The sequence below is a fragment of the Mytilus trossulus genome, unplaced genomic scaffold (assembly GCF_036588685.1).
Source record: "Mytilus trossulus isolate FHL-02 unplaced genomic scaffold, PNRI_Mtr1.1.1.hap1 h1tg000249l___fragment_2___debris__unscaffolded, whole genome shotgun sequence".
In the NCBI taxonomy this organism is placed as follows: domain Eukaryota; kingdom Metazoa; phylum Mollusca; class Bivalvia; order Mytilida; family Mytilidae; genus Mytilus; species Mytilus trossulus.
This window is the reverse complement of record NW_026963319.1, coordinates 239,732-250,000: the sequence shown is the minus strand read 5'-3', so window position 1 is coordinate 250,000 and position 10,269 is coordinate 239,732. Positions and strand designations below refer to the sequence as shown.

At 32.7% G+C, this 10,269-nt stretch overlaps 1 protein-coding gene across 2 annotated transcripts; it reads right to left on the bottom strand.

The window, feature by feature from the left end:
* Positions 1 to 3,025: 3,025 nt before the first annotated feature.
* On the bottom strand, positions 3,026 to 8,349 carry LOC134701686 (uncharacterized). 2 transcript variants are annotated; one of them, XM_063562818.1, is made up of 2 exons: positions 8,244 to 8,349; positions 3,026 to 3,498 (listed from the first exon to the last, which is right to left on the bottom strand). In XM_063562818.1, the coding sequence occupies exon 2, from the start codon at positions 3,490 to 3,492 to the stop codon at positions 3,037 to 3,039; it is 456 nt and encodes a 151-aa protein (XP_063418888.1). In that variant the 5' UTR covers positions 3,493 to 3,498; positions 8,244 to 8,349; the 3' UTR covers positions 3,026 to 3,036. The 2 variants fall into 2 exon arrangements, with proteins under 2 accessions (XP_063418888.1, XP_063418889.1); XM_063562819.1 differs by having other exon boundaries at positions 8,154 to 8,279.
* Positions 8,350 to 10,269: the final 1,920 nt, after the last annotated feature.

Here is a 10,269-nt window from a genome sequence, read left to right as displayed (position 1 = left end):
TCTCGAAAAAGAGCAGACTAAGGCTGCTACAAGGCCGCACTCACACCCGCAAAGTGGAAAGGGATTAATATAAGTTGCAAAAACTTGCTACCCACTCCACTATAAATAAATATGTTTAAACTAAGATGTGGTATGAGTGCCAATGAGACAACTCTTAATCCAAGCCACAATTTGTAAAACTAAACCGTTATAGGTCAAAATATTGCCTTCATAATGAAGCTTTGGATCACAAGGACCAGCAAGCTATAAAGAGCACAAAAAAATACTATTAATAAAACATTCATATTGGAAAACCAACTCTAGATATAGGAAGATGTGGTATGAGTGCCAAGTAGACAGTTCTCCATCCAAGTCACAATTTTTGAAAGTATACCATTATATGTCAGAGTATGGCTTTCAATACAGAGCCTTGGCTCTCAATGAACAGCAAGCCATAAAAGGCCCTTAAACTGACTAGTGAGACACCATTCAAACAGGAAACTAATGGTCTAATCTATATTTAAAAATGATTCAATTTTGAACAACATGAACAAAAGACAAACACTGAACATCAGGTTCCAACATTCATTTAATTTAGAAATAAGGAGAGGTGGTATAACTGCCAGTGGGACAACTAGCCAGCAAAATTCAAATGAAATAGATGTAAATTAAGTAATTATAGGCAACCATACATACAACCCTCAACAATGAGAGAAATCTTTGTTACGTTTGATATAAAAGGCTGAGACATGAAAAATATGAAACAATTTGAATGATAAAACTAACAGCCTAATATAAAAAATGCTTACCCTTCCGGAGCACCTGATTTCACTCCCGGTTTTAGTGGAGTCCGTGTTGTTTCTCATTTACTATTTATAACTGTTGATGTAAATGTCTCTCGTTTACTGCTTAATTTGGATTGTTTTTGCCTTGTAACAAAACAATTTACCAAAAACAAATAAGATAGACATGAACCAACGACAACCACTGAACAATAGGCTCCTGTATTTACTGTAAGCTTAGTTTCAATCAAACAAAAATAGTGTTCTGAAAATATCAATTAACGTCCGTTTCCCCTTTGCTAATAATACAAAGAGATTTGGAAAGTGCATTATAAAGAACAGAGAGAAGTGTATACTGACAAGTGTGTATTGAATAAAAAGACAAGTGTAAACAGAACAAAAGAAAGATTGTGTACAGAACAAAACGACCAGTGTAAACAGAACATAAAGACAATGTTTACTTAATAAAAAAAACACAACTATATCAAGCTACTGTCTTAAACGCGCGTTTCGTCTAGATAAGACTCATTAGTGACGCTCAAATAAAAAAAAAGTTATAAAGCCAAACAAGTACAAAGTTGAAGAGCATTTAGGATCCAAAATTCCATAAAAAAAATGTGCCAAATACGGCTAAGGTAATCTTTTCCTGCATGGGATAAAAAAAAATCTTTAGTTTACGAAAAATTTGAAGTTTTGTCAACTGGAACTACATAATTGATATTCATGTCAACACCGAAGTGCTGACTACTTGGCTGGTGGTACCCTCGGGGACGAAACTTCCGGTGGCACCAGCAGTGGCATCGACCCAGTGGTGTTAATTAACGGAACCTTGGGTCACACCAAACATCAAGCTATAAACATGTTCGCATGTTTTTTTATTTAGATTATAGTATTCCGAGTTTAGAACTTGGTATTATAAGATACACGCGTATATATTGGGCACAGGCGCTTCATGGGTATAAGATGCAGATACATATTTTTTTTGTTGTTGATTAAAATATTCAATTTTCTATATTTAATTTTATAATACATATCTATCACTTCTGTGCATGTCTCACATAGTTTCGAGTGATTAAAACGACTCCGAGAGAAAAAAAAAAATAATTTACTATTCATACTATATAAGAAATAATAAAAGTATGGATCGTAAAATTATATAAAAAATTGAATATTTTTATCAACAACAAAAAAAGTTTGCATCTTATACCCAAGTGCCTGTGGTTCACTTACTGTTCTAGAGTAATCACATAACAGAAAACTCATAAGAAATAAAACAAAACAGTGAAATATGAAAATAACACACTTAGTGTTTTCTTCTGTTGTACTGTTACACCACTGTCCAAGCTTAGAGCGGGGGTAGGGAGCCTGAAAACATTTAATCCCACCACATTCTGTATTAGGTAAAATGTATTAATGTGCATTAATTCGGCCATTTGTTTACTCGATTGATTTGTTTTATATTGTCATTTAGTATTGGTCTTTTACAGCAGACTATGGGCTTTTGATTATTGTTGAAAGCCCAACGGTATTCTATAGATACTTTGTCAATATCTTTGTCATTTTGCTCTTTGGTGGAAAGTTATCTCATTGCAATCATACCACATCTTCTCTTTTTATATAAACACAGCACAAAAATATCCAAGACTATGAACTAGATAACACTTATCGATGTTTCTGGCATATTATTTTATATAAGGAGTCCTATGTATACATATAAACATATTTTATTTGCTGAATTAAAGCAAAATGGATTAGACACACTATATCGTTGCAAGATAAAATTAGTTTTCTTTTAATCCAGACTTGCCTTTGGTCCGTAAGGTTGTGTATTCGTTCCCCTGCTGGGATACCCAAATATTTAAACTGGTATCTATGCCTATCAATGAGGCTTGTATAGGGGTATCAATATCCCATATCCCATTAAGATTTTGTCGTAATATCCCTCTTATCCATATCCAAGGGAGCTAAGGGTGGGGGCTAGGAGGGAAAATGTTGCCCTGTGTATATTTTTAGTTGTAACCTCTATCCTGCCAAATATAGTTATCCTACTAGTATTACTCATAATACGTGTGAAATTAACAGGGCAAGATATCTTTTCAAGCAGTCACTGAACCATGCAAATAACGGCAAAAACGACCGTCACGACTAGCATATATAAGACCTGTATACAAACTACATATCAGACCTGCAGACAAATTACATATCAGACCTGCAAACAAACTACATATCAGACCTGCAGACAAACTAAAAGAACAACACCGTGCTAAATAGTGTTTTAATACATAGTAACGAATAGCATTCTTAGTACACCAGTTTGTTTAGTCTCTCTTAAAGCTGTCTCTAGAATTTTGGGATCAAATTCTCGCTTACAAAGTTTTTTCAATAAATCGTCATTTGCATCAGATTGACAGTACTTCGATTTCTGTCTGAGTTCAGTATGTTCCGCCATTGTAATGACGTCATGTTGGAGAAGATAGTCACTTAGAGGAAAAGCCTCGAGAAGTTCACATATCCTAACAAAATTTTTCTTAATTGTTTTGGATAAAACAGATTCACCATGTTCATATCCTTGCTCAGCCATTATTGGTTCTTTGTGATCTGTTATACTGGTTCCCGAATTTCCTGCTTTGTTGCAATGCTCAACTGTAATTGACCTATATTCCTCAGTTTTTGTAATAGTGTATTTCTCATTATCTTCAATAGACATAGGTTCTTTCTCGGATATATTCATTACTCACTGAAAACAAAGATTTACTATATAATTGTCGCCATTGTTACAAAAAAAGGTCAAATTCTTCGATCGATTTACGAAACGACGAATTGATTCTTAGGGTGGTTCCACGTGTTTTAATATTTTTGACTTAAATGTTGCTCTCACGGATTTTCAAATTATGCTACATCGCCTTGTTAAATAAATAACAAATTAGTAAGTGTGATTTAGAGATTGACATGGCATGATGCTGTATATGCACCGGTCTTATGGTGATTTAGAGATTGACATATTGTATCTATAGTCATCTGTCTTATGGTGATTTAGAGATTGACATATTGTATAGGCAGCTGTCTTATGGTGATTTAGAGATTGACATATCGTATAGGCATCTGTCTTATGGTGATTTAGATATTGACATATTGTGTAGGCATCTGTCTTATGGTGATTTAGAGATTGACATATTGTATAGACACCTGTCTTATGGTGATTTAGAGATTAACATATTGTATAGTCATCTGTCTGATGGTGATTTAGACATTGACATATTGTATAGTCATCTGTATTATGGTGATTTAGAGATTGACATATTGTATAGACACCTGTCTTATGGTGATTTAGAGATAAACATATTGTATAGTCATCTGTCTGATGGTGATTTAGAGATTGACATATTGTATAGTCATCTGTCTGATGGTGATTTAGAGATTGACATATTGTATAGTCATCTGTCTTATGGTGATTAAGAGATTGACATATTGTATAGACACCTGTCTTATGGTGATTTTGAGATCGACATATTGTATTGACATCTGTCTGATGGTGATTTAGATATTGACATATTGTATAGTCATCTGTCTTATGGTGATTTAGAGATCGACATATTCTAAAGGCATCTGTATTATGGTGATTTAGAGATTGACATATTGTATAGTCATCTGTCTGATGGTGATTTAGAGATTTACATTTTGTATAGGCATCTGTATTATGGTGATTTTGAGATCGACATATTGTATTGACATCTGTCTTATGGTGATTTAGAGATTGACATATTGGATAGGCATCTGTCTTATGGTGATTTAGAGATTGATATATTGTATAGACACCTGTCTTATGGTGATTTGGAGATTAACATATTGTATAGTCATCTGTCTGATGGTGATTAAGAGATTGACATATTGTATAGTCATCTGTCTGATGGTGATTAAGAGATTGATATATTGTATAGTCATCTGTCTCATGGTGATTAAAAGATTGATATATTGTATTGATGACATATTGTATAGGCATCTGTCTTATGGTGATTTAGAGATTGACATATTGTATAGTCATCTGTCTGATGGTGATTAAGAGATTGATATATTGTATAGTCATCTGTCTTATGGTGATTAAGAGATTGATATATTGTATTGATGATATATTGTATAGGCATCTGTCTTATGGTGATTTAGAGATTGACATATTGTATAGTCATCTGTCTTATGGTGATTAAGAGATTGACATATTGCATTGATGACATATTGTATAGACACCTGTCTTATTGTGATTTAGAGATTGATATATTGTATAGTCATCTGTCTTATGGTGATTAAGAGATTGATATATTGTATAGTCATCTGTCTTATGGTGATTAAAAGATTGATATATTGTATAGTCATCTGTCTGATGGTGATTAAGAGATTGATATATTGTATAGTCATCTGTCTTATGGTGATTAAGAGATTGATATATTGTATTGATGACATATTGTATAGGCATCTGTCTTATGGTGATTTAGAGATTGACATATTGTATAGTCATCTGTCTTATGGTGATTTAGAGATCGACATATTCTAAAGGCATCTGTCTTATGGTGATTTAGAGATTAACATATTGTATAGTCATCTGTCTTATGGTGAATAAGAGATTGACATATTGTATAGACACCTGTCTTATGGTGATTTAGAGATTGATATATTGTATAGTCATCTGTCTTATGGTGATTAAGAGATTGATATATTGTATTGATGACATATTGTATAGGCATCTGTCTTATGGTGATTTAGAGATTGACATATTGTATAGTCATCTGTCTTATTGTGATTTAGAGATCGACATATTCTAAAGGCATCTGTCTTATGGTGATTTAGAGATTAACATATTGTATAGTCATCTGTCTTATGGTGAATAAGAGATTGACATATTGTATAGACACCTGTCTTATGGTGATTTAGAGATTGACATATTGTATAGACACCTGTCTTATGGTGATTTAGAGATCGACATATTGTAAAGGCATCTGTATTATGGTGATTTAGAGATTGACATATTGTATAGTCATCTGTCTGATGGTGATTTAGAGATTTACATATTGTATAGGCATCTGTATTATGGTGATTTTGAGATCGACATATTGTATTGACATCTGTCTTATGGTGATTTAGAGATTGACATATTGGATAGGCATCTGTCTAATGGTGATTTAGAGATTGATAATTGTATAGACACCTGTCTAATGGTGATTAAAAGATTGATATATTGTATAGTCATCTGTCTTATGGTGATTAAGAGATTGACATATTGTATAGACAGCTGTCTTATGGTGATTTAGAGATTGACATATTGTATTGATGACATATTGTATAGCCATCTGTCTTATGGTGATTTAGAGATTGACATATTGTATAGTCATCTGTCTTATGGTGATTTAGATTTCGACATATTCTAAAGGCATCTGTCTTATGGTGATTTAGAGATTAACATATTGTATAGTCATCTGTCTTATGGTGATTAAGAGATTGACATATTGTATAGACACCTGTCTTATTGTGATTTAGAGATTGACATATTGTATAGTCATCTGTCTTATTGTGATTAAGAGATTGACATATTGTATAGACACCTGTCTTATTGTGATTTAGAGATTGACATATTGTATAGACACCTGTCTTATTGTGATTTAGAGATTAACATATTGTATAGTCATCTGTCTTATGGTGATTAAGAGATTGACATATTGTATAGACACCTGTCTTATGGTGATTTAGAGATTGACATATTGTATTGATGACATATTGTATAGGCATCTGTCTTATGGTGATTAAGAGATTGACATATTGGATAGGCATCTGTCTTATGGTGATTTAGATATTGATATATTGTATAGACACCTGTCTTATGGTGATTAAGAGATTGATATATTGTATAGTCATCTGTCTTATGGTGATTAAGAGATTGACATATTGCATTGATGACATATTGTATAGGCATCTGTATTATGATGATTTAGAGATTGACATATTGTATAGTCATCTGTCTTATGGTGATTTAGAGATCGACATATTCTAAAGGCATCTGTCTTATGGTGATTTAGAGATTAACATATTGTATAGTCATCTGTCTTATGGTGAATAAGAGATTGACATATTGTATAGACACCTGTCTTATGGTGATTTAGAGATTGACATATTGTATAGACACCTGTCTTATGGTGATTTAGAGATCGACATATTGTAAAGGCATCTGTATTATGGTGATTTAGAGATTGACATATTGTATAGTCATCTGTCTGATGGTGATTTAGAGATTTACATATTGTATAGGCATCTGTATTATGGTGATTTTGAGATCGACATATTGTATTGACATCTGTCTAATGGTGATTTAGAGATTGATATATTGTATAGACACCTGTCTAATGGTGATTAAAAGATTGATATATTGTATAGTCATCTGTCTTATGGTGATTAAGAGATTGACATATTGTATAGACAGCTGTCTTATGGTGATTTAGAGATTGACATATTGTATTGATGACATATTGTATAGCCATCTGTCTTATGGTGATTTAGAGATTGACATATTGTATAGTCATCTGTCTTATGGTGATTTAGATTTCGACATATTCTAAAGGCATCTGTCTTATGGTGATTTAGAGATTAACATATTGTATAGTCATCTGTCTTATGGTGATTAAGAGTTTGACATATTGTATAGACACCTGTCTTATTGTGATTTAGAGATTGACATATTGTATAGGCATCTGTCTTATGGTGAATAAGAGATTGACATATTGTATAGTCATCTGTCTTATTGTGATTAAGAGATTGACATATTGTATAGACACCTGTCTTATTGTGATTTAGAGATTGACATATTGTATAGACACCTGTCTTATTGTGATTTAGAGATTAACATATTGTATAGTCATCTGTCTTATGGTGATTAAGAGATTGACATATTGTATAGACACCTGTCTTATGGTGATTTAGAGATTGACATATTGTATTGATGACATATTGTATAGGCATCTGTCTTATGGTGATTTAGAGATTGACATATTGGATAGGCATCTGTCTTATGGTGATTTAGAGATTGACATATTGTATAGTCATCTGTATTATGGTGATTTAGAGATTGACATATTGTATAGTCATCTGTATTATGGTGATTTAGAGATTAACATATTGTGTAGGCATGAACCTGCCCATTGTCATTCGTTGAAGACAATGCATTTATAATTTTTTTATTTCCTTTAAATGCATTTGTTGGTAGGTTGCTGCCTCATTGTCGTAAAACGTAATTTACATTGTAAGTATAAACATCGTGTATCTTGCATATTTCATATACCAGAACAAAGCAGTTAGATCAGAAGTGAAATGAGCAAGTGCGCCTCCCATCAAAACAAATTGAAAGAAGTTTACCTTTTATCCGTCTCTCCCACCCTAATGTCATTACCAATAATTCGGGAAAAATTGGAACTACAAGAATAATACAATTTCTTCTCTAAATACCTTTCTATCCCAATTGTCTTGTTGTCGTTGACATTATTAACATCCGGATGTACTATTTTCTGTTTTATTTAAACTTTAAAAAATAGGTAATAAGTCTATATTTAAATTTAAATACCTTGTGACAAAAAAGTTATCGCCCTTGCAAATAGACAACTTGTCCTTTTAAATGTTAAATACGTTCTCTACAAGGAAAGCATAAATTTTCGTAAGAAAATAAAATAAAATATGCATGAAGTAATACCAGTACCAGTACTGACCCATTGCTAGATAAAGAAAATAAAACAGGAAATTATTCGCTAACACCATGTGTTCTTTTGGACAAGATAATTATTTTCAGCCCTCCCCCTTATTCCTATATCCGTCTCAAGTTTTTCCCCCTTTCAGTTTCAATTATTCTCGCGTTTTAGTATGTACTAATGATATAAGTTTACTACAATCTGTATTGTTGTGACAAAACTTGCAAAGACCCATCGAAACAACATTTGATACAAAAATTTAAAACAGCAGATTCCCATGGGTGTGTAGGCAAAGGTAATATCTTTGGTTAGCTTGCTTGTTAGGTGAACCGTGAAGTCATTAATTGTTAGGTTAGGTAAATAACCATCTTTTAAGAGAAGACTAGTCTGACAGATATCCATTCTATCTGTCTGTATAGACCAAGCTTCTTCGAAAGGAGGTTGGTATACCTTACCTAACAATGACTTAACGGTCCAACAAGCAAGCAAGCTAGCCAAAGAGGTTACCATTAGCTACACACTCATTTAGATCGGCTGTAACAGTATTTGATATAATGTCTCCCAATACTGACGAATAATCAAATTCTATATAACGGGATGCTTAAATAAAATGGTCGTTTGTTAAATCTGAATGTAAAATTATACTTGCTGCAATTCATTTAAAGCCTTCTTCTCTAATTAGATTGGTGCTAATGCGGCGTAAAGCAACCAACAATCAATCAATCTAATTAGATTGGGATATATGCTAGATATACTTACTGGAGGTGTGATGAGATGATTGAAGCTGTTAATTTACCTAGATAATATTTATGTACGTTTCGGCAACACTGTTTATCGAAAGGTTGTCGGTATTTCAATGTGCACTTATTGCGACCCTTTAATAGCAGACTTTTTCTGTAATGTTATTTCGTCAAATACTCAAGAATTTTTAAAATATAATGCCGATGAGAGAAATGTTTTTGAACACTAGAGAATTTTTCTTGTTATACCAAACCATATTTTTTCAATAAATGACACAATTTTTGTTCATCCGGCATATGGTTACTCCGAATAAACTTTTGATTCGTTTATTTATTTAATAACAGACCGTATCTACCCGCTGTATCACCCCTTGCAACTATTCCACTATCCGCGTCTTATCAAGTGTGTTGGTAAAGTTTTGTGATCTTTATAATAAGGCTGTTTGGTGGTATTTATTTGTTTGTTTGTGAGATTAACATAATCATTCACCATTTGCTCTACCCAATTCTGAACGTGTTTTTTTTTTACCAAACTACTAGTAACTAACTGTACGGGGTTGTCGTCAGTAGCGAACAAAACGATAAATTTGCATTAATTTCGTCCTGTGAAGTTGAATAGACAATCGGGGTGATTTTACACTGACACACCAAGTCCGAGTGGGATAACTATTAATTATATTTCACAACTCGTTCGATATGCCCGTGTGACGTTTTTCATTTTAACGAACGTTGTCTATGTATTTCTGGTAACTTATTAAGCCAGGGATTTCGTAACCACAAATTACTTAACATCTTTACTAAATTCTTCCATAGGTATAAAGATTTGGTTTTGACATTTGGTTGTATCTGTAGTAAACTTATTTCAATAGCACATCTCATTTTTACCGAAATGTTGTTCACCGTGCCCGGAAATTTAGAAAAGATCATGGTGGACTTATCGATCCTTTTTCTTTAAGAATACCAATTCAACACTGTAATTATTGTTTTTATTAGTATTTATATTGATTTTATTGTCAGTTTATTAAAAGCAAACTAAATATTATTGTTATA